The sequence below is a fragment of the Pristis pectinata genome, chromosome 6, assembly GCF_009764475.1.
Source record: "Pristis pectinata isolate sPriPec2 chromosome 6, sPriPec2.1.pri, whole genome shotgun sequence".
In the NCBI taxonomy this organism is placed as follows: Eukaryota; Metazoa; Chordata; class Chondrichthyes; order Rhinopristiformes; family Pristidae; genus Pristis; species Pristis pectinata.
In genome coordinates this window covers 61,230,945-61,256,074 of record NC_067410.1, presented here as the reverse complement: position 1 = coordinate 61,256,074, position 25,130 = coordinate 61,230,945, and the positions used below count along the sequence as shown (strand labels likewise).

The 25,130-nt window shown below is 44.6% G+C and overlaps 1 protein-coding gene across 2 annotated transcripts in view; it reads left to right on the top strand.

Moving 5' to 3' along the window:
• The first annotated feature begins 21,615 nt into the window (after nucleotides 1-21,615).
• The window catches only part of gpc5b (glypican 5b), a 507,172-nt gene continuing 503,657 nt past the window's right edge, over nucleotides 21,616-25,130 (top strand). The window contains exon 1 of one of the 2 annotated variants that reach the window (XM_052017859.1): nucleotides 21,616-22,069. In XM_052017859.1, the coding sequence (XP_051873819.1) occupies nucleotides 21,913-22,069 (157 nt within the window). In that variant the 5' untranslated portion in view covers nucleotides 21,616-21,912. The remainder of the gene's footprint in view (nucleotides 22,070-25,130) is intronic. The other variant, XM_052017858.1, reaches the window with a different exon arrangement.

The following is a 25,130-nucleotide window of genomic DNA, read 5'->3' as shown; positions in this document are numbered from 1 at the left end:
TTATTGGGATGTCCATCTGTTGAATCATAGTCTGGGGATTAACCCTGCAGTCTGTGAGCTCATACTTCCCAGCTCCACATGTATTTATAAAGTGCTGTCGAGGTAGGAGAACCTGGGCATAAATCAGGCAGAAATTAGCAATGAGTGGAAGAAGGTGATCTTAGGAAGAGCGAGCACAACTCTGGTCGAAGAGGCAGGCTTCTGGATGGCTTGAATAAAAGAGAGACGGTCGGAAAGGCTTGGGGAGGGAATTTCACAATGCAGAAAATATTTGGGAGAATATTATAAAGGGAAATTGAGTTGAGGGATGCACTTCGAACATAATCGGAAACAATTTCTTACCTGCTTGTTTTCATGATATGAACTGTTGGTTGGGGAGGTGGATGGTTGTGGGGAGAAGGATAGAGTTGGGGTGAAGGGTATTTTCTAAATACCAGAAATAGAAGTGAAAAGAATACTAGAAACTTCAAAGCATTAGCAATGTGTAAGACTTTGCCATTGAGGCCATTGTACAGGAATCTTACCCCTCTACATTCCCCGATCCCTTCATTTGAAGGCAGTTCCTTAATAATCCCAGGCCTTCCTGGAGTCTCACCCAAACGTTGCTTCTTCATTTGAGAGCCTTAAGTGATGGTGGGCTATTCAAATTCAGGGGATCAACCAGGGATAATATTATCCTCCCCCGCACCCCCAAAGGCACACACACTTCACCAGAAATTGCTGCGTGGTGAGCCATGTGAAGGAGACTGGATGATTTCACCCTGGCTCAATGATTCTGTTACTATTTACTCCAACTGCCACCTCATTATAAAGTGGGTGGTGTGTTGGACACCAACTGAACTGTCAAGAAAGCTCAATTTTTCCCTATCCATATCTGATAGGTTCCAATGGCTGTCCCCAGCATGACTCACACAGCTACCTTTTAGAGGTTCAAAGAAAGACATCTTGCCAGTAGCAGTGTATGAGAATTATTCACAGTTGAAATCTATTAGTGAAATTTAACTGGTGCAATCAGAAATATAACTGGGTTTTACTAACACATAGCCAGTTGTGTACAAAATTCTCCAAGGCTGTGAAAGGCTTATTCAAAAGATCAGGGAACTTGACCATCAAAGCTGCTCTTAACTTGCCTACGTTGGCTTCATTGTTCACTGCTGACACTGTGGAGATGCCCTTTATTTGGTGTGAAGGGCAGGCACTGAGCTGGAGTAAGTTTGAAGATGCTGTGATGAGGCCACGTGTAGTGAAGCCTAGGGCAGAGACAACCACCCTTGCCCAGCAGTCAATATTTACAGAGTCACACAGTCACAGGCTCTTTAGACCCAACTGGTCCATGCCAACCAAGATGCCCATCTACGCCAAACTAGTCTAAGCCCCTTTTGCCCACATTTGGACCATATCATTCTAAACCTTTCCTATCCATTTACTTGTCCAAATGTCTTTCAAATGTTCTCTGTACAAGAACAACATGGCTTGTTCTGTATATGCACCACCCTGTGTGAAAAAGTTACCCCTCAGGTTCCTATTAAATATCTCCCCTCTCGCCTTAAACCTATGCCCTCTAGTTCTTGGTTCCCCAACCCTGGGAAAAAGATTGCACACATTCACCCTATCTGTGCCCCTCATGATCTTATACACCTCTATAAGATCACCCCTCAGTCTCCTATGTTCTAAGGAATAAAGTCCTAGCCTGCCTAACTGCTCCCTATAACCAGGTCCCTCAAGTCCTCTCAACATCCTCGTAAATCTTTTCTGCACTCTTTCCAGCTAAATGATGACCAAAACTGAACACAACATTTTGAGTGCAGCCTCACCAACGTCTTGTACAACTCCCACTCCGATACCCCTTTCCCTGACTGATGGAGGCCCGTATTCCAAAAGCCTTCTTCAACCACCCTGTCTCCCTGTGAGGTCACTTTCAGCTTTTGTTTCCATGATGAAGTAACAGGAGGAAAATGTGGAGCAGAGGAATTTCCTGTGTCCTCAGGGGTCAGTCACATCTCAGAAGGCAGGAGTGGGTAGATGTCAGTGCCAGTGGTCCAGCTCCTTGGAGTGGATGGGGTGTGGGAAGTGAATTAGTGATAACATGTGATTTGTCAAGGTTAGTGAAATCATCTTCAAATGCCAGGTCCTTTCTTCCACATCAGCTGTCTCATCTACTAGTTCCCCATCACAACACCACCAACAGTCTTCATCAGGTTGAACACAACCCGGCCATCTATCTCACCCTTACACATTGACACTGCTGCAAGTGGCACCGACAATCCCACAGCTTGCACAGACTGGCAGCGACGCCAACACATCACCCGGCATGTGGTAGATGTACACTTCCCTTGTTCGTTCAGGAGCTGGAGGTGAAGAACAGGAGGTCGTGCAATGGACAAATTTGCCCGGATCGCTAACCTCTTGGAGGAGACAGTATCAACAGACGGGGCATTCCTGAAGTCATGGTGACACTGGAGCAACTGACCCTTCCTTCCTCCCAGTCCCATTGAGCCAATAATCATTGCTGATCCACAAGGTTGAGATGTGGTTAGCTCACAGAACATGGAGCTGTCCCTTCGAGCAAGGCATGGGTGGTCAGCTCCACCGGCACACACGTGAATCTGCAGTGGCGCAGTGATCGGTGACTGAGGTCTGAGCTACCACTCCAGCCTCCCAGTGAGTGTTGGAGAGGAAGCTGCAGCAGTGGCCCTGGGGATGGTTCAGAGAGTGTTCAGGTGTTAAAAGAGGTTCAGCAGTCCGTCCACTAAGACATTGCTGGGATTTGTTTTCACCTTGTTTATGCTACAGCACCACTCCTGGACATCGCCTTATTGTCATGGAGTCTCTTATTTGGATCAGTGACTGTGCACCTGTTAGACTGTTATTGACATCACTGCATAGACTCACAAGCACAGAAACAGGCCCTTCGGCCCACCATGTCCATGCTGACCATCAAGTACCATCTAAACTAATCCCCTTTACCAGCACTTGGTCCGTAGCCTTCTATGCCTTGGCAATTGAAGTGCTCTTCCAGATACTTAATGTTGTGAGAGTCTCTGCCTCCACTATCAACTCAGGCAGTGCGTTCCAGATTGCAACCGCCATCTGGGTAAATTTTTTTTAAATCATTGTTTATATTAGATATTCATCTCCACCCCCACCCCTTGCACCTGCCAAACCCCATGTTTCATTTCCTGTTGGGTGTAAATAAGATACAATGGCACTTCTGATTTTACCAGTATCATTCTGTGATTCTCCCCACAGTTGGAAAATGACAGAACAACCCTGTGTTGGGCAGTGTCTAAAAACAACCCTAATAGCCAGAAAAGGAACCACTAACCACACAAATATGCACTGTACTCGAAGTTTAGCCAGTAGCTTCATTGTTAGCCCAAAGGATCCATTACCCTGTGTCCCCTCCTCCCACCAACTCCCAACTCCTAAGTCCCTCCCCATACATACAAACACAACACACACACACACACACACACACACACACACAGAGCGACATGTACACACACACAAATACATTCACAGACACACAGTCAGATGAACATACAGCCACATGCACGCACAGAGAAATACATACAGATACACACACACAAATACACATGCAGACACACACAAGAAACATGGACACCTCAACACACACACACACACACACACACACACACACACACACACACACACACACATGAATGCACACATACAGAGAACCTCAGACACACATGCATTGAAACACAAAGACACACACACAAAAACAGAGAAACACACAAACGGAAACACATAAACCCAGACACACACAGGTGTACACACACAGATACACAGACACAGGTTGTACACATTCATTTAAGCATAAATCCACAGCTTGCAGAGAATCCACTTTTCAGACAATAGTTTTGCGAGTGAGGTTGCTGTGTGGAGATGTGGTAACACTTTGGACGAGGACACAACTTCAGAGGTATGTGTAGAGGGTCAGAAGGAATCCCTAGGTCACAGGAAGTCCACTGAGAACCAACCTTTCATTCTGAAGCCAAGCCCATCAGCCTTGGTGTGTTCCCAAACACAACATGTGAATCTTTTCTTCACAGCAGAGGGCGATGGTCAATCATCTTCCACTACCAGGAACATTGTCCCCAACTTCTCCTGTGTGAGGCACAAGCCAGGAAGTAGTCTGTGATGATGATCTATACCACAGCAACAGGCATTTCTATAGCTTCACAAGAGCAGAAATCAGACAGTTGAAAAGGAGCGACACATAAGAGAGAATAGCTTGGTCAAAGCGATAGATTTTAAAGAATGTCTTAGAGAGGACAGAAAGGCAGAGAGGCAGATAGGTTAAGGATGGAAATTTGAAAGCAGCTGAAAGTACAGTCAGTGATTGTCATGAAGAGATACAGCACAGAAACAAGCCCTTCAGCCCATCGACGCCATGCCAACAATCCATTCAATGAAGCAAACAATATTGAGGAAAGGGAGCAGGCCAGAATTGGAGGGAATCAGAAGTCTTGGAGGGTTCCAGTGAAGAGATTACATAGGCAGGGAGGGATGAGGTCATGGAGGGATTGGGAAACAAAAATAAGAACCGTAAAATCACAACACTGGTGGACAGGTCAGGGATCACAGACATTTGTCTTTGATGTGGACCAGAATGATTGGTGATGCTCTGAAATTCCTTGATGGCTCTCGGCCCAACTCTGCAGCCAGTTCCTCCGGAGCACTGGCTCCAGTCACCTGTACTTACCTCCTCTGCACGTCCATGCACCTGAGAACGGGAATCCTGCCACTCTACAGCCAGACTTGTTGCATCAGAGAATCCTGTCTTGCTGTCAGACCAGAGGGATTGTGATCCTAATTCCTCTCCTTGGTCTAGGGCAGCCCTGCCGCGTCGTCACTTGCCCGTGCCGGAGGAATAGACGCACCCAGCCGACAATGAATGAGCTTGTGTGGTCGATTTTGTCTTTTTGTGGCATGGTCTACCTGACAAAACCATGGTGAGGACTTGCTCACTGGGCCTGTAAACCCACTCAACAGAGGCAGCTGCTGGATGGTGTGGACTAGCCAGTGGGTCATTTTTATGAGTGAGTTGTGGCTCAGAAGCAAGAACAAGGATGCCAGGAGCAGGAACAGACCACTTGGCCCCTCAAACCTGCCTTGCCATTCATTATGATCATAGCTGATCCACCCCAGGACTCAACTCCTCTTCCGTGCCAGTTCCCGATAGCCCACAATCCACCAATCTTTCAAAAATTTATCTACCGTCTCTTTAAGTGCGTACAACGATCCGGCCTCCAAAACCCTGTGGGGTAGAGGATTCCAGAGACTCACCACCCTCTGTGAGAAAAGGCAGCCAGTTTATTGCTCAGTTAAAGAAGCTGTGGCTGCAATGCCCACACCAGAGACTTCAGCTTGTAATCAGATGGCGCTGTGGGTGGTAGAGAGAGATTGTCTGCCCTGGTGCAGGTGGGTAGTGCTGCTGCTTCACATTCTCCACGGACCCCTGAGTTCAATCCCAACCTCTGGTCTTCTGTGGAGAGTTTCCACGTTCTCCGTGTGGGTGCAAGGGTTTCCCCCAAATGCTCTGGTTTCCTCCCACATTTGGTTGGTAGGTCAATTGGTTACTATAAATTACCCCGAGTGTAGATAGGTAGGGAGGGGAAGAAGATTTCATGGGGAAGGGGGAAGAATAGAATGGGATTAATTTGAGAGAGAATAGATTACAGGGAAATCGATAGGATGGATGGGATTGCTCTGACAGCCAGCATATTCTCGATGGGCTGAATGGCTTCCCTCTCTGTTGCAAGAAAATATGAAGGAAAAACTAATCACACTGAAAAGAACACTGAATGTCATTCCACCCAATGTTTACAACTCAATCAATGTCACCAAAGAAAGGGGTAATTCAACAACTGTCAAATTGGTCTTTATGGGATCTTGCTGTGCACAGATCAACTTGAGCCGTCCGTACATAATAATAGTGAAAACACTTCTTTTGTTTTGAAATGCTCCTGAGGTTCTTGCATAAACGTAACCACTTTGTTTGACTTCAGGAAGCATGCTAGAAGGTTTAATAGATTAGCTTTGTTTGGCAGTGTGGGATGTGCAGTCCTTGGGAGGATCTGAACTGACTTGGGGGTTTGCCCATGTCAGCTGACCCACAGCGTTATTTGCTCAGGTCTGATCTCCACTTGCAGTTTGCCTCTCAATTAGCCCCACCTGTTTCTCTGTTCTGAATAAATCTGCCCATGAAAAGATGAGCCTGGTGTTATAAATCTTTAGGGGATGATTGCAAACAGAAGTGAAACCTGGTAAAATTGTACTCAAGGTACCAGTTTTAGTTTCCCAGGGCTGAGCTGTTCAGTTTTAACAGCACTAACGGGTATAAACACTAGATGGCAGCAGAACACACAGAATGAATTGCCAAGGTTCACAGTACACAACTGTTGAATTGGTCACAGAATCATCAAGCCATACAGCAGGGAAACAGGCCCTTCGGCCCACTGTCCATGCTGACCATCAAGCACCCATCCAGACTAATCCTACATTAGTCCCATTTTATTTCCCCCTCCCTTCCCCATCAACCCCTCCCCAGATTCTACCACTCAGCTACACACTAGGAGCAATTTACACCGCCCAATTAACCCACCGACATGCCTGTCTTTGGGATGTGGGAGGAAATCTACGTGGTCACAGGGAGAACGTGGGAACTCCACACAGACAGCACCTGAGGTCGGGATCGAATCCAGGTCCCTGGAGGTACCGTGAGAGAGCGACTCTACTGGCTGTGCTACTGTGTTTGTGGGTAATTATAATTCCCTCCACTGAAATAATACCCTCCCTCTTTTGGCCTATCCTTATTCTCTCACTCGTCTCTCATCTCACCTACCTGTTATGCCGTTATCTCTCACTTGTTTTTCATTCACTTTCCCTCTCTTTCTCTCCCCCCAAAACAGACACTTCCCACTCACTCACTTCTTTTCTCTGCTTTATCCCATGCTGATCTTTATTTCACTCGGGTTCACCACTTGCTCTCTATTTCTTCCTCCCATTTGCCATCAATCTTTTCTCATTTTACTCTTGTTTCCTTCTTTAAGCCTGGAAGATGGTGGTGTCAGTGATGATGAAGAGATGGAGGGAGGAAGGGAGAAGGAAGGGAAGGAGGAGGAGATGGCGGACAGATCTCACCACATACCTGTCCAGGTACCACACAGGGTCACCCACCAATGAGGCTTTTGTGCCCAAATCTAGTCCCTGTAATGTTACCCAGGATCAGCCCAAGGTATTCAATGCTGAATGAGGAACGCACAAGTCTTTCCAGTTTCCATGATCTAGTGAGTTTAATTGCATGTTGGATTTTCTAAAAATCAAGGGTGTACCTCTCAACTACTTGATCCTCCACAAATTACAAAGATCCCTTGACATCATCCCATTAAAAATTCCTGGAGAAGATACAGGTTAGATGTGGATTCAAGCACCTCGCTGCTACTGTCGGGCAGGAGGTACAGAAGCCTGAAGTCCCACACCACCAGGTTCAGGAACAGCTACTTTCCTACAACCATCAGGTTCTTGAACCGACTTGCATAACTCTAACCCTACCTCAGCAACAGAACACTGCGGGCCAGTTCTTGCACTACCACCGACTTGTCTCTGATTGTGTTTTTTGGAACTAATGCCTTATTTTACACAGTCTTTTTCTTCATTGTCTTGTAGAATTTATGTTCGATGTGTTTGAATCCACATGCCTGTGATGCTACTGCAAGCTAGTTTTTCACTGTACCTGTACCTCGCCGTCCTTGTGCACATGACAATAAACTCAATCTGACTTGCCCTAAGAAATATTCCCAGGGCACGTATAGCTTGGACCAGTTACAGACTAAAATTCTTCATTAAATATTCACTGGACATATATAGTTCAGGTTTAGAAGGGGATTCAAGTTCTCACTATACTGCCAGATTAAAGTAAGTTGAGCACATATTGGTTTTCTAAACACTTCTAGGTCAGGTACAGCACAGGTGATATTGGTTGAAGGGTGTATATTGGCCAAGACCCCAAACCTCTCTGCTCTTCTGCCAACTCTGTCATGGATTGTTCTAGGTCTCAGTAAATTGGGTGGAGGGGGCTGTTGGTTCAGTGGTAGAACCCTTATCACTGTGCCAGGTTCATGAGCCAAACCCCATTGTACATAGGTCAAAAGTCTACCAGTCCTCAGGAGTGTAGAGCCAAGGTCTGACAGTGAATCCTTGGCTGGTCTCCAGTAGAAAATGTGTCTAGTGCATGTGTGTGGTTTGCCCTCCCCACTCCTCTGATTTTATAGGGCTAACCAGGTTCACTACGCAGTCCAGCACAGCTAATCGTTTAACGAAATCTTCACTAATTCATGCTGTTCTCCAGAGGAAGAGTATGTAAGAGGGTATAGGGGTGTGGGGCATAGAGTATATGGAATTAATGAAGGCAAGCTGGATTAATATAGATAGGCGTGATGGCTAGCATAGACACGATGGACCGAGGGGCCTGTTTCTATGCTGTACAACTCTATGCAAGCCCAGAATGATGGTAATGATAACCTGGTGGAGGTGGAAATGCAGGAGAAAATCCCTCCCCTTAAAGTTCAAGGTTATTGTCAAAGTGTATAAATGCCATGAAAATTAGCTTGCTTGAACAGCAACATGTGTGACAGCAGAGCTTTCCCTCAGTGCCACGCTAAATCAAGAGCTTGTGTCCTCGAAGGGAAATCGGTTATAAGTGAAGTACTTCATGGTTTTACTTTCTTACTTGTTATGATGCAGATGTGGGTCACTCAGCCCATCAGATCGATGCCAGCTCCCAGCAGGGCAATCCCATCCGTCCCACTCCCTCTCTTATTTTTCTGTAGCCCCGCAGCTTATTCTTTCACGTTCCCTTCTTTAGATTCATTTGCCACACACCTACACCGGGGGTAATTTACCATGGCCAATTAACTGACCGACACAACTCCGGATGTGAGAGGAAACCACAGCACCCAGGGAAAACCCACACAATCACAGTACAGGCACGGTAGTGTAGCGGTTAGCATAACACTATTACAGCACCAGCGACCCGGGTTCACTTCCGGCCACTGTCTATAAGGAGTTTGTACGTGCTCCGGTTTCCTTCCACATTCCAAAGACGTACGGGTTAGGAAGTTGTGGGCATGCTATGTTGACACCAGAAGCATGGCGACACTTGCGGTTCTGCCTCCAGAACACTCTATGCAAAGAATGCATTTCACTGTGTGTTTCAATGTACATGTGACTAATAAAGATATCTTAATCTTAATCTTAACGAAGAGGTGCAAACTCCACTGAGAGCTGTACCACTGTACCGCCCCAGAAATGGATTCATTTCTATCCTGGATCTACAATCATCAGGTCCTTGAACTCACCTGCACAACCCTAACCCTGCCTCAGCAACAGAACTCTACGGACCACCTCTTGCACTACCGTGGACTTGCCTCTAGGTTTTTTTTGCACTAATGTCTTGTTTTGCACAGTTTTTCTTTCAGTGTTGCTGTACTTGTGCATATGACAATAAACTTGACTTGACCCGAACATTTTCACAAGGTAGGTGTCAACAGAAAAATAAAAGGTTTGGGATAATAAAGGATTTCAGTTAGTGGAATGAATGGTATGATGGTAGATGGAATTTAATGCAGGGAGCTACAGATTGACTAGTTCTTCAGAAGATACACACAGGAGAGATTCTGTGTAAAAAGAGACCAAATGGGTCACCTGCCGAACTTATTGAAAATCCATGTCGAGCCATAAGAAAATCAATTGGGGAGGGGTTTATAAACAGAGATATAAAGTGTAATACTCCAAATGTGGCCTAACCAAAGTTTTATACATCTGCAATATGACTTCCCAACTTTTATACTCAATGCCCAATTGATAAAAGCAGGTAGGCCATATGCCTTCTTTACCACCCTATCCCCTTGTGTTGCAACTTTAAGGCAGCTATGGACTTGCACCCCAAGATCCTTCTGTATATCAATATTCCTCAGGGTCCTGCCATTTACTGTAAACTTTCTGCTTGCATTTGACCTCCCAAAGTGCATCATATCACATTTGTCTGGAGGAAACCCCATCTGCCATTTCTCTGCCCAAATTTTCAACTGATGTATATTCTGCTATATCCTTTGACAACTTTCCTCACTACTCAGCTCTGTTTTATCCACAGATGGAATACAATCTAAATCACATACCAATACTAAACCCAGTCAAGTTCTTAACTAGCCATTACTGTGATCGACCTTCAACTTTACCCAGTGCTGAACCCATTCTTGTTCTGAACCCCACCCTCATCAGTGAACTCAACTCTACTCAAGTTTCCAACCAGCATTCAGCCAATCTACTGAGGGACAGAACAGAAAACTGAAACTGACTCTGAATTATGTTTAATATTGAATCCTAGCTTGTATGGAAAATTGTTGCATCTAATATTTAATAATATTTTTCTGAAAACCAAGCTCTTTGGTGCTGTGGCATGTCAATTCATTAAAATAGGCAATAATTGGTGGCCTTGCTAATGACATCCATGTCCCAAGAAGTGATTAATGGTCTATATGCAATTATATGGCAATTTTCTCTCGAGACATTTATTCTCCCTTGGGATTTGCCCTCCTTCGCTATGGATTACTTACCCCCTTCTCCCTGGATATAATCAAGAACTGCCAATAAAACAATGGGTGAAACTGGAACTGACTTTGTGGATGTGTTTCCTCGAGAGGCTCATTGGGTGTTTGCAGATCCCTGTCAAACGTAAAGAAGGCTTGAAGCTCAATTTAGTACTACCCAGCAGGTCCACCATGAACCACTTCTCCGCCCCAGTTTCTTTGGACTAGAACCCTTGGAGATTTACTTTTGTTTAGGGGGATTAACATCCATGAAAGGATGGGAGAGAGGAATGCAAGCTTTGCCGACAGGATCTGTACCCGGTGGTTAGAAGACTACATCGAATCCTGTTCTGCTTAAAGAGCCACAGACAGAACAGTTCATTTTATTGGTTAGTGAACACAATGGAAACCGTGATTGATTTCACTCCCTCCCCTCTCTTAGCCTACCCATTGTCTACCCAATTCACCTCAAACCATGGATTGAACCCTTTGAGTCCCACTCCAGTTTGAATATTGCATATCCGCAACAGGCTTTTGAAGGTCCTCCAACTCTTAGGAATCACCCGAAATTAAAAACTACCCTTTGCTTTTATTACTGAAGTGCTAATGGAAGAGGGTTTGGAAAGAGCTAAAAATAACAGAAAATTACAATCTATAGGATGTAAAAATGTTCCATTGTGGAGAATCCCCTGAATAATGTGGGCTCCAGGTGGTTTGTGTTTATGTTGAGGTCAGTGCTTTAAAGCTTGCAACCTTTTGGAATCAAACACATTTCACATCTGTTCATCATTCCAGGAGTCCAGTACAAATAAATCAGAGTTTAATAAAAAAAATCTGACTCAATTCCTTTCACATGGGCATTGCAATCCTTCCTGTTGGTTTCAGGATGAGGGGGCAGGGGGCCACAACAGGTCCCGAATCTGCACGTAGGGTGGGTCCTGCAGAAACCTCTGGGTTTGAGGGTTGCATGTATCCATGACCCAGCAATAAAGTATGTGGACTCAAACCCTCATCTCAAACCTGCACTGGGACAATGGTGAAAATCCAAGTAATGTTAGACCATCTGGGACAACAACAAGAAACAAGAACCAAGGAACTGAGTGGTCATGGAGGTATTGAATCACGGTGTACTACCAGTGATGAGCTGTGCGACAACTCAGCTTTCTCTTGGTCTGGCTGCATTAAGTTCAATGTTATCAACAGTCCATACAAACCAAATCTTCCAGCCCAGACCCCAGGCAGTGCAACAGTCTCAACCTCAGTTTAAACTGGTGATGGATTAAAGGGGCTGGGGGTGGTGGTGTGGGAGGAGGTCAGAGCCTACAGACTTTCCCTTGGATTACTACTGCTGTTGTATTGAATCCACAGCACAGAGAGAAATTATTTGGCTCCACTGGTCTGTTCCACTGTGTACACTGCATCAGGGTTAGGGTTATTGTTCCATTCCTGTCTTTCTATTTCATTTTTCCAGCTTTCTCTTAAATTCACACAAACATTCATTGTTTTATTTTAAAAAAGCTACAGTTATCTATCAATGGGCTACAGAAAAGATTCAAACACCATGATGACAGTGGCTAAGAATGGAGCAATCTCTCCCTCAGCTAATCCATGAGCACTATTACCTCACTTTGTCTCTGCTGCCAATGTGAACTATAGTTTGGGCACATACATGATGTGACCTCTCCTCTTGGGCCATAGCCTGTGGTTTGTGATTGGCATCACTGGAGTCACCAGTTTAAACTGAGGTTGGGAGTGTTGCAGTGATATGGTTCAATTCACGGTGCACTTCATTTCAGTTGGGGTTTCAACTTGGTGTTGTATCTTTACACTCTTTCCTTGGAAAGTAAAATAATGATACATATTCCTACAATCCCCTGCAGGAGGCCTTCTTTGTCTACCGCTGAAACAAGCGGATGCCATCTCCCTGGCCCTACACTCATCTCTGGAGTATCTGGACAGTAAAGATATCTATGTTAGACTATTGTTTATTGACTACAGCTCCATCTTCAATACCATAATTCCAAGCAAACTCACCTCCAAACTCCTAAACCTGGGGATCAACACCTCCTCTTGCAACTGGATCCTTCACTTCCTGACCGCAATCAGTAAGGACAGGCAGCAATACCTCTGCCACAATTATTCTCAACCCGACACCCCACAAGGCTGTGTCCTCAGCCTCCTACTCTACTCCCTATACACTCACGACTGCATGGCCACATTCTGCTCCATCTACAAATTTGCAGATGATACCATCGTAGTGGGATGTATCCCAAATAACGATGAGTCAGAGTACAAGAAGGAGATAGAGGGCTTAGTGACATGGTATCGTGACAACATCCTTTTCCTCAATGTCAGCAAAACAAAAGAACTGATCATTGACTTCAGGAAGGGGGCAGTGTACATGGTCCTGTTTACATCAATGGTGCTGAGGTTGAGAGGGTTGAAAACTTCAAGTTCCTGGGAGTGAACATCACCAACAGCCTGTCCTGGTCCAACTGCGCAGACGCCATGGCCAAGAAAGCTCACCAGCACCTCTGCTTCCTCAGGAGGCTAAAGAAATTTGGCATGTCCCGTGACCCTCACCAATTTTTACTGATGCACCATAGAAAGCATCCTATTTGCATGCATCATAGCTTGGCTCTGTCTGGGACTGCAAGAAGCAGCAGAGAGTCCTGGACACAGCTCAGCATATTATGGAAACCAGCATCCCCTCCATGGACTCTGTCTACGCTTCTTGCTTCCTTGCAGCCAGCATAATCAAAGATCCCACCAGACATTCTCTCTTCTCCCCCTTCCCATCGGGCAGAAGATACAAAAGCCTGAAGGAATGTACCACTAGGCTCAAGGACAGCTTCTATCCCACTGCAATAAGATTATTGAATGGTTCCCTAGTATGATAAGATGGACTCTTGACCTCACAATCTACCTCGTTGTGTCCTTGCACCTTACTATCTACCCGCATTTTCTCTGTACTCTAACACTTTATTCTACACTCTGTTCTTATTTTACTTTGTACTACCTCAATGCACTGTTGTAATGAATTGATCTGTATGGAGAGTACGCAAGACAAGTTTTTCACTGTACCTCAGTACACGTGACAATAATAAACCAGTTTACCAATTTACCTTGCATGGTTACACGGCTGATGTGCCATTTAGATCTACATGGTCTTATGGACTCCTACAACCCATGCAGTGATGGATTGAGGTTGGGGAACCATCCATACCAAAATCCATTGACCTCAAGAACATCCAGTTGGAGTTCCAGCCTTTGCAACAACCTAAAGCAGATTGTTTCTCCTGCATCCTCAGACTCTGGAGGGAAAATACCACCACTCATCACTATCAGGATGCAGCTACAATCACACCAAACATGTTTGTTTACCTCGGCACCTCCTGTGGCCAAAAGGAGCATTGGCAAAAGATGGGCCTCAATTGTTGGCACAGGCAACAACAGCACTGTGGTTTCACTCAACTACAGTAAAGCGAGTTTCACCTTAGAGGATTAGGAGCAGGAGTGTTTAAAAGAAGTAGGTCTCAGGGCTTGCTTGTGAGTTTCACTTTACAGGAATTTAAAAGAGGCAAGTTTGCTAATCGTCAGTTGATTGGCTGATTCACTGATTAACAGTGGGCAATAGAAAGACGGCAGGGTCCAGCAGAGTAGCCATTGTATAGAAGCCATTGTGGGGGTGGTGAAAGTGAAAAAGGAAAAGTTTATGGTGTGTGGGGGGCTGAGTAAGTGGTCCAGGTATTGGGAGTGAGAGTGGATCTTTAAAAAGGCTTTGGTGAGGACACACAGGTAAGGTTTTATATTGCTCTTGATCCAGTGTAGGCAGGATGGCAGAAGAATGCTCCCCCCGAAATATGTGGGAAGTTAGGGAACCTCATGGTCTCCCTGATGACCACATCTGTGGTAAGTGCAGCTCCTGATAGACTGCGTCAAGGAGCTGGAGTTGAATGTACTCCAGATCATTGGGGAAGCTGAGGGCATTGTAGATGAGACTTTTACTAAGGTGCTCACACCCAAGGTACAATCTTCAGATAGGGTGACCACCAGGAAAAGTAAGGGGAGTCAGTGTAGGGTTCCCCTATGGCTATTCCTCTCACTAACAGGTATCCCTCTTTGGTTACTGAGGGGGATGTTCTTTCAGGGGCTAGCAGCAGTGGTCCAGTCTCTGGCATTGTGACTGGCTCTGAGGCTCAGAGGGGAAAGGGTGCAGTCAGACAGGGTGATGGTGAGGGGGACAGAGAGGAGATTGCTGCTGCAGAAGAGGTGTAAGGATGGCGTGTTGCCTCCTGGGTGCTAGGGTCAAGGATGTCTTTGAGTGGCTGCAGAAAATTCTTGAGGGGGAGGTTATTGCACATGTTGATACAAATGACATGGGTAGAAGGGATGAGGTCCTGCAGAATGAGTATTGGGAGTTGGGTAAGAAGTTAAGAAGCAAGGCCTCAAGAGTAGTGATCTCTGGATTACCCCTGGTGCCATGTGCTAGTGAGGTCAGAAATAGAAGGATAGGCCAGATGAATTCATGGCTGAGGAGCTGGGGCAGGTATTCAGGTTCTTGGACCATTGGGATCTCTCCTGGAATAGAGGGATGGGTTGGGCTTGAACCAGAGGGGGAACAATATCCTTGCAGGAAAGTTTGCGAGTGCTACACAAGAGGGTTTAAACTAGATTGGCAGAGGGATGAGATTCCCTCTGTAGGAGCAGGAGCAAGTCATGGGATAAAGCAGTTGCCAGCAAGAGCAAGTTTAGTAATCAGGATGGCCAGCAGCACAGTAAAAAGAGGAAAAAGAATACTCGGTTAAATGGCATTTATTTCGATGCATGAGGATTAACAGGTAAGGCTGATGAACTCAGTATGGATTGGCTCTGGTGACTGGGATGCTATAGCTAAAACAGAAACATGGCTGAGAGAAGGGCAGGACTAGCAGCTCAATATTCCAGGATACAGATGCTACAGGTGTGACAGAGGTACAAGTAAGCGATGAGAGGGTGTTGCCTTTTTTGATAAGGGAGGACATAACAGCAGTACTTGGAGATGACATTTTTGGGTGATCGTCCAGTGAGGCCATATGGGTAGAACTTAGAAACAAGAAGGGGAGGTCACTCCAGTGGGGCTGCATTATAGACCCCCAGTAGTCAGCAGGAACTTGAGGAATAGGTGTGGAGAAATTTCTCATAGTTGTAAGAATAATAAGGTTGTATTAGTGGGAGATTTTAACTTCCCCAGTATTGACTGGACTACCCAGAGTGTTCAGGGCCTGGATGGGGTGGAATTTGTGAAATGTGTCCAGGAAAGTTTCCTGAATCAATATATAGAGGACCCTACTCAGGAGGGTGTAATATTGGACCTTCTCTTGGAGAATGATGCAGGGAAAGTAATGGAAGAGCAGTCAGGGTGCACTTTGGCTCTAGTGACCATAATTCTATCAATTTTAAGATAGTGGTGGAAAAGGATAGGACAGGCCCATAGGTTAGGGTTCTAAACTGCAGCAGGGATAATTTTGGAGGAATTGGGTAGGATCTAGCAGAGGTCAATTGGGTGAGCCTGTTTGAAGTGAAAGGAACAAATAACAAGTGGGAGTCTTTTAAGAGTGTGATATCAAGAGTCCAGGAACAACATATTCCTGTTAGGGTGAAGGGTAAACCTGGCAAATTTGGGGAATCAGAACTGGGTTTATTATCACAGTGATAATGTGATGTATGATGTGAAATTTGTTGTTTTGTGGCAGCAGTACAGTGCAAAGACATAAAATTGCTATAAATTACAAAGTAGAGTGCAACAAAACCTTGGCTGATAAGAGATATTGAGGATCTGGTCAAGGAAAAGGAAGCATACATTGGATTTAGGAGGTCAGGGACAAGTGAATCCCTTGACTATAAAAAGATTAAGAATACTCAAGAGGGAAATCAGGAGGGCAAAGAGGGTATGAGATGGATCTGTCAGGTAGGATTAAGAGAAAATACCAAGAGGTTCTATAACTATAAGAATAAAAGGGTGGCTAGGGAAAGAGTATCTCCCCCTTAGGCAGCCCTGCTGATCTCCATGTCTCAAGCTGCAGGAGACTGGTAGGATTTTTAACTAATAGTTCCCCTTAGTGTTTACTGAGGAGTAAATCATGGTTGCTCAAGAGACAAGGGAAATAAGTGGTGATGGTCTGGAAGACATTTGTATTACTAGGGAAGAGGTATTTGCAGCACATTAAGGGGGGTAAATCCCCAGGGCCTGACTGAGTACATCCTCAGACTTCATGGGAGGCTAGGGAAGAAATTGAGGAGACCCTTGCAGAGATATTTGCTTCATTGTTAGCCACTGGTGAAGTTCCAGAAGACTAGAAGGTGGCTAATATTGTTCTGTTTAAGAAGGGTAGCAAGGACAAGCCAGGGAACTACAAGGTCATCAGCCTGACATCAGTGGTGGGGAAGTTACTGGAGGGAATTCTGAAGAACAGGATCTATCAGCATTTGGATAGACAGAGTCTGATTAGGAGGAGTCAGCATGGCTTTGTGTGTGGAAAGTTCTGCTTGACAAACCTTTTAATTTTTTGAAGAGGTGACCAATAAGGTAGATGAGGGTAGGGCAGTGGATATTGTCTATTTGGACTTTAGTAAGACCCTGAAGGTCCCGCATTGTAGGCTGGTCTGGAAGGTTACGTCCCATGGAATCCAGGGAGAGCTAGTTGGGTGGATTCAAAATTGGCTCAGAGGTCGGAAGCAGAGGGTTGAAGGTTGTTTCTTGGAATGGAGGCTAGTGGTGTTCCACAGAGGTTGGTGTTGGGACCCTTATTACTCATTATTTATATAAATGATTTGGACGTGAATGCACAAGGCTTGATCGGTAAGATTGCCAATGACACAAAATTAGGTGTTAGTGAAGAAGGTTATCATAGATTACAGGGGGATCTTGATCAGCTGGGAAAGTAGGCTGAGGAATGGCAAATGGATTTCAATACAGATAAGTGTGAGGTGATGCATTTTGAAAAGTCAAACCAGTGTAGGACTTGTACTTTGAACGGTAGGGCACTAGGGAGTGTAATGGAACAGAGAGACCGAGGAGTATAAATACAGAGTTTGTTGAAAGCGGCATCACAGGTAGACCGTGGTGAAAGATGTTTAGCATGCTAACCTTCATCAGTCAGGGCATTGAGTATAGGAGTTGGGACATTGTGTTGCAGTTGTACAAGTCATTGAGTAGATGAGAAGACAAAAGTATAGATACATGTCTTTCCTATTACAGGGTGTACAGTTTTGGTCACCCTGTAATAGCAAAGACATGGTTAAACTGGAAAGAGTGCAGAAAAGATTTACGAGAATGTTGCCAGGACTAGAGGGCCTGAGTTGTAGGGAGAAGCTGGCCAGGCTAGGTCTTTATTCCTTGGAATGTAAGAGAATGAGGGGTGATCTTCGTGTTTAAACTGATGAGAGGCGTAGATAAAGTGGATGGCAAGTCTTTTCTGCAGGGTAGGAATACAAAACTAGGAGGCGTAGATTTAGGGTGAGAGGGCAAAGATTTAAAAGGGACCTGAGGGGCAACCTCTTCACACAGAGGGTGGTGAGTATATGGAACGAGCTGCCAGAGGAAGTACTTGAGGCAGGTACAATATTATAATTTAAGAAACACTTGGATAGGCACATGGAAGGACAGGGCTTAAAGAGATGAGGGTTGAATGTAGGAAATTGGGACTAGCTGGGTGGGCACCATTGTTGGCATGGACTCATTGGGCTGAAGGGACTATATCTGTGCTGTATTGCTCTGACTTTACAACCCAGAACTCTGTATAAACAATGTCCTTTAAGTACAACTTATGCCAGCTACACCACATGAGATACAGATAGAAAACTAAAGAGATTTGCAAACATAAAGATATCAAAGCATGATATCAAAGCTGATAAAGATATCTAAGGCACGGTAGTGTAGCGGTTAGTGTAACGCTATTACAGGGCCAGCAACCCGGGTTCCATTCCCGCCGCTGTCTGTAAGGAGTTTGTACGTTCTCCCCATGACTGCATGGGGGAAGTTGTGGGTGTGTTATGCTGGCACCAGAAGTGTGGCGACAATTACGGGCTGCCCCCAGAACATTCTAAGCCAAGATGCATTTCACTGTGTGTTTCAATGTACATGTGACTAATATAAGATCTTATCTTATTTATTTGCATATTTACACACTATATACTGAGACAGAGGCAGCCGTAAGCACAAAGGTAGGAAATGATAACAGATTGCTAGAACAAACTGCTGGAAGGAAAGGGAAAATTACATAGTTACATTAAATCTACAACACAGAAACAAGCTATTCTGATTCAAGGTCCAACTGGTTTGGCCAATGTTTTTGCTACACATTAGCCTCCTCCCACTCTGTCAGCATATCCTTCTATTCCTCATTCTCTCAGATTAATTTTTCCTTAAATATATCTATACTTGTGTCTTTTCATCTACTCATTACTGGGAATTCTACATTCCAAGCTTTCTCTGGATAAATCTTTCTCCTAAATTCCTCACTGGATATAATAGTAACTGTCTTGGGTTTATGGCCTCCAGTTTTGAACTTGCTGCATATGATAAAATTTTCTCCATCTATCCTATCAAACATTTTCATCATAAAGACCTTTTATTAGGTCAGTTCCCAGCCTTCTCTTTGAGACAAAAGATCCCCATTTTTTTTCTTGATAGGTATAACTGTTTTGGTATCATTCTTATAAATCTTATTTTGTACTCTGGCCAACATCCACATATTGCTTTTATAATATACGGATCAGAACTTTTCAAATGTCGTCTAATCAGGGTTTCATACAAAACTTTAACAAATGGTTTTCAAACCTATTGTTTAGTTCTATAGGAAGGATGTGATTGTACTGGAGGGTGCAGAGGAGATTCACCAGGATGTTGCCTGGGATGGAATGTTTCAGTTATGAGGAGAGGCTGGGTTGTTTTCCTTGAAGTGGTTTTTTTTTGGGGGGGGAGGAGAGGAGATCTGATGGGGTGGGGGGAGGTATACAAACTTATAGGAGGCATAGACAGGGTAGATAGTCAGAAACATCTCCCCACGGTAGAGGTTAGAGGTGTCTAAGACTAGAGGGCACAGGTTTAAGAAGTTTAGAGGGGATCTGAGGAAGAATTGTTGATGTTTGGGGTCAAAACCCTGCAGTTCCTTTCCCTCCACAGATGCTACCTTACTGAGTTCTTCCTGCAGATTGTTTGTTGCTCCAGATTCCAACATCTGTAGTCTTTGCTTCCTCTGAGGAAGGATTAGTGGTTGCAACCTTGAACACTTCACCTGTGAAGGTGGAGAAGGTGGGTACTCTCAATATCTAAGAAGCATCTGGAGGAGCACTTGAATTGTCAAGACATGGAATGCTACTGAACGAGTGCTGGTAACCTGGGAAAAGTACTTGCTGTCAGCATGGACTGTCATAGTTATACAGCATGGAGGCAGGCCCTTTGACCCAACTTGTCCATGTCAACCCAGATGCCCATCTAAGCTAGTCCCATTTTCCTGATTTTGGCCCATATCCCCCTAAATCTTTCCTATCCACATAGCTGTCTAAATGTCTTTTAAGTGTTATTGTACCTGCCTCAACCACTGGCAACTCATTCCATATCCACACACCATCCTCTGAAGCAGTTGCCCCTTGGGTACCTTTTTATTAAAAAAATTCTTTCCCTTCTCTTCTTAAACCTATGCCTTCTAGTTTTTGATTCCCTTTCCCTGCGGAAAAAGACTGTGCATTCACCCTTTCTCTGCCCGTCATGATTTTATACACCTCTATACGGACACCCCTTGGTCTCCTATGTTCCAAGGAATAGTCCTAGCCTGCCCAACCTCTCCCAATAACTCAAGCCTTCAAGTCCTGGCAACATTCTCATAAATGAGAATTTGCATAAATTTTGGGCCCAATATCTAAGGAAGGATGTGCTGGCCCTGGAGATGGTCCAGAGGAGGTTTATGAGAATGATCCCAGGGATGACAGTGTTAATGTATGAAGAGCATTTGACGGCTCTGGGCCTGTACTTGCTAAAGTTTAGAATAATGAGGGGAGATCTTATTGAAACCTACTGAATACTGAAAGGCCTGGATAGACTAGACATGGAGGGTGTTTCCTACTAGTATCAGAGTCTAGTATCAGAGGGCACAGTCTCAGAATAAAGGGACGACCCTTTAAAACTGAGATGAGGAGGAATTTTCTTCCAGATGGTGGTGAATCTGTAGAATTCATTGCCACAGAGGGCTGCAGAGGCCAAGTCGTTGGGTGTATTTAAGGCAGAGATTGATAAGCTATTGATTGATAATGGGGTTAATGATTATGGTGAGAAAGCAGGAGCATGGAGTTGAGAAACATCAGCCATGATTGAATGGTGGAGCAGACTTGATGGGCTGAATGGCCTATTGTGCTCCTATATCTTATGGTACATCTTTGCACTCTTTCCAGCTTAATTCCATCTTTCGGATAACCGGGTGACCAAACTTGTGCCCAATTTGCACCACCACAATATGCTTGAAGTTGCCTCTCAAATCCTTTTGAAATCTTTCTCCTCAAATGGTGGGCTGATGGGCCTGTTTCTATGGTGAATGACTCTACAGCTCTAAATCTATGGGAACTTTCAGAAATGAACTCCAATGCTGGGTTTACATTTTAATTGCCTTAACTTTCTTTGCTACCGGCGACACTAAACTAGCCGGACAGGTGACCAAACAGGGAATGGACTGTTCGATACGGATAGAGATGCAGGCATCTTTTAGACTATAATTTGCAACTAAGGTTAAATCGATGCTTAAGCTAATGCTTTCTCACCACCATTATTGCACAGGCCATTAGACAAACATAAACAGTTCTATCCGAAATATCAAAGGGAGAACGGAGAGCGGTGGACTTGAAGGGTAGCGGCTAAACAATGGGGCGTTTGTTGCGAGCGGTAGTGCTTTAAAGGAAGCTTCAGCAGTGTGTCAGGACTAAGAATAGCGAACCAATGGGCTAACCGCTGCAGACATCCCGAGCACTGCTCTCCGAGGACACAACACAACCGAGTAGACCTGGACACTGGTCACAACTGTTCGCCACGACTCGTCCCTTTCCTCCTTCCCCCCCATGTAGGACCAGCAAGATTTTAAAGAACAAAAGCCAACGCAGTCCAGGAGATCCCAGGCTCTCCCTGCCAAGGATGAGGCGCTAAACTTTCGGGAGGGGGGAAAAAAAGTTCTGCAAAGAGTGGGGAGGAGGGCGGGGAGGGGAGGAGAGATTGGGCAAGCGGCTTGTGTGTGCGTGTGTATGTGTGTGTTCCTGTTGTACCTGCGAGATGGAAGGGAGCTTCAAGTGCGCCGTACCTCTGGTGTTGTTCTGCGGTTGGTTTAGTGGGGTGCACCTGAAGAGCCCAAGTTGCCACGAAGTGCGAACTGCATTCCAGCTCCGGCAGATAGGACCACTCAAGTTGGTGCCCGACACTCCCGGGAGAGGTCAGTTTGCAACACGTCTCCAAAACCATTGCAACTTGTTTTTTTAAAATTTGTTTGCAAACTCCATTTGCAATATCCTCAGTTGGATTTCTTAAAATTTGAATAACGCGACTTTATATCTGGATTCGTTATTGCTGGGGGCTAATATTGAAATGCGTTGTCTTTCTAACGTGGGCAATGTATGCACGGCAGTGGTGTTGGGGTTAAATAGGGCAAAGTGTGACCCCTGTAAATGGCTGATGGTGGTTGGCACTGACCGTCACACCTCCTTAAATAAATGATATAAGTGAGAGCCGGACTCTAATTTGTCCCAAGCTGTCTTGCAATGTAATTTATGAGTGACCCTGTCAGTCGCGCATAATAGACTCCCCGAAGCAGGAGGTGGTGAGGAGGGAAAGAAATGTGGAGGGACTGGAGGAAGTTGAGGGAGGGAGGGATAGGAGGCTGGTGGTGAGAGTCTGGAAGTGATTGAGTGACCTGCAGATCGCCAATTATTATTCTGCTTGTTTTAATTTTGAAGGGAGTAAAATGCAATATGTAGCAAGTTCACCAACACTGCTGTTGTCAGGATGTAACTTTGCTTCAATCCGTTTTACACACACATCCGATAATTTAAAACCATCAGTTTAAATGCTCTTGACAGTTGCCTACGTTGTCGATTATTTCATTATTGATTAATGAAAATTTATCAGATGTTTCCTTTTAACTTTTGGTACAACTAGAAGGGGTTGTCCTAGGTATAACTGGGAGTGTGGGAATTGAAGGGGAAAGCTGGAACTTTGTACTAATCAAAAAAGAGCAATGTTATTGTATCACTTGCACGATGTAAATGTGTTGCCTTTATTACATGTGAGCAGTCGACTGATTCCAAGGTGTGATATTGTGGCTCTGGCACCATGCCGAAGAATTGGCCATTCTTTAGGCAATTCAACCACTAGGTGCCTCTCAGTTGGATGAAATGCTGTCGTTATTGATGTTTGTACACTTCCCAGCAGGGGGCAGTGAAAAATCAATCAACGGGATCACCCGTTGTCTGAATCTACCCCTTATCCTGCATCCCACGCACACCACCCAAACACAGACTCTCCCTTCCCTAACCTGGGGAGCAATCACAGTGACTGCAACCAGGTATCTCAGCACAATCTGAAGCTGGAACCGGAGGCTTCTGTGTATGAATGAGTTTCATACATGATAGTTTCAGGCTGTATTACCCCTCGGCAGGATTCCCAAGCATTATATATGTCAAATCTTGAACAAATGTTTTGTTGGTGCATTCTCTGTGGAGAGATGAGCAAATTTCCTCTGGTCCAGCAACAAACTTGCATCCTGCCCATTATGTAACTGGTGGCCTTTATTCATCCTAATGTTCATTTGGCAAAGCTGACCCATGTAATTGGAAACTTGTCTGGGCTTGAATTTTCCTCAAAGTTTAAAAGTGGTTTGTCTCTGAACTATTTAAAGTAAAATATTTCTAACACCAGGAGTGAGTTAAATCATCCCATTTATTTCAATGGTTGTAGAACTAAACAGCAAAATTCAGCTCATTGTGCCTATGCTAGGACTGAGAGAATTAGCCAGTTAGCCCAATGCCTTGCACTTATTACCAATGCACATTATTGCTGATTTTTTTTTTAGCCACTTATCATAAATGTTTCCTTTGCTAATCAACCATCCTGCCTGTGGAAGCTATTCCCTCTTTCTCTAGCCAAATAATTTGGCAAACTCCAATATTAAATCTGAGGTTGAATGAAGATCATAGAGCTGTTCTGTTTGAAAGTTGAAACAAAGCCTTATAAACAAAGAATATGGATCTGGGGCAATTCCCACTGCTGTCCAGCCAAATTTCCAATTTTGTACATACCTGGAGAATTTGTGGGACATGGAGTCAGAGAGATACAGCAAGGAAACAGGCCCCGCTGAGTGCACAATGACCACCAAGTACCCATTTTTACACTAATCCATTTTATTCCCTGACATCCCCATCAGCTTTCCCCTAACTCTACCACTTAACTACACACTAGTGGCAATTTATGGTGGCCAACTAACCTACCACAACCCACAAATCCTTGGGATGTGGGAGGAAAATGGAGCACCTGTAGCAAACCTGTATGGTAATGGGGAGAAAATGTGAACAGCAGACAGCACCTGAGGTCAAGATTGAATCTGTGTCGCTGGAGCTGAGAGGCCGCAAGTTCAACCAGCTGTGCCACTGCGGGGCAGCTAGAGTGGAACTAAAGACAGAAGCTGGGTTCCTGCTATAGGCTGTTTGCTTAAGACTGAAGGTGGGTATTGGTTATTCTTTGGCATATCATCTGTAGACATTCAGGGGGAGTCTTCCAAGGTCTCATTGCTAGGTTAGCTGGAGGATTGTTAGTGTAGCACACTAGGAATTTCTGAACACGTAATGGACAATTTGGAAGTAAGAAATCAGCAAATAGAAACCTTCATTGTCCTATGGATGTGAATCTGAAAATTGGTGGCTTCAGCTGGTGAGGAGAAATGATTCTTTGTGTATTATGCCTGTATGTTTTTAAACTTCAGAATACCAGGCTTTAGTTAATTTTAGTCAGGAACTTCTGTAAACACATTGAGAAAGAATTAGTTTTGGTGCCCTTCCTGATCTCAAAGCAACTCAAAGCACTTGACGATCCCTGAGGTATAGTCATTGTTGTAGGAAAGACAGCAAGGTCCTACAAACGGCAAAGTATTAATGACTAGATAATTTGGTCTACTGATGTTGGATGAGGAAACTATATTGGCTAGGAATATAGTGTCATGTTTTTTATTTCATGGGAAAATGTGCAGCTTTAACACTCAGCAATAGTGAGCCTTGATTTCGTGACATTCAAAAAACAGTACTTGGTCACTACTGAAGTGGAGTACCAACTTGGATTATATAATCAAATGTATGAAATGGCATTTAAACCCATTTACTGGGTACTAGTAATGTAGTTGTTAAGTTACTTGACTAGTAACCAGAATAGTGGATCCAGAATCACAAGTTCAAATCTTACTTTGGCAACAGAAGAAATTAAATTCATGTAATTAAATAAGACATATA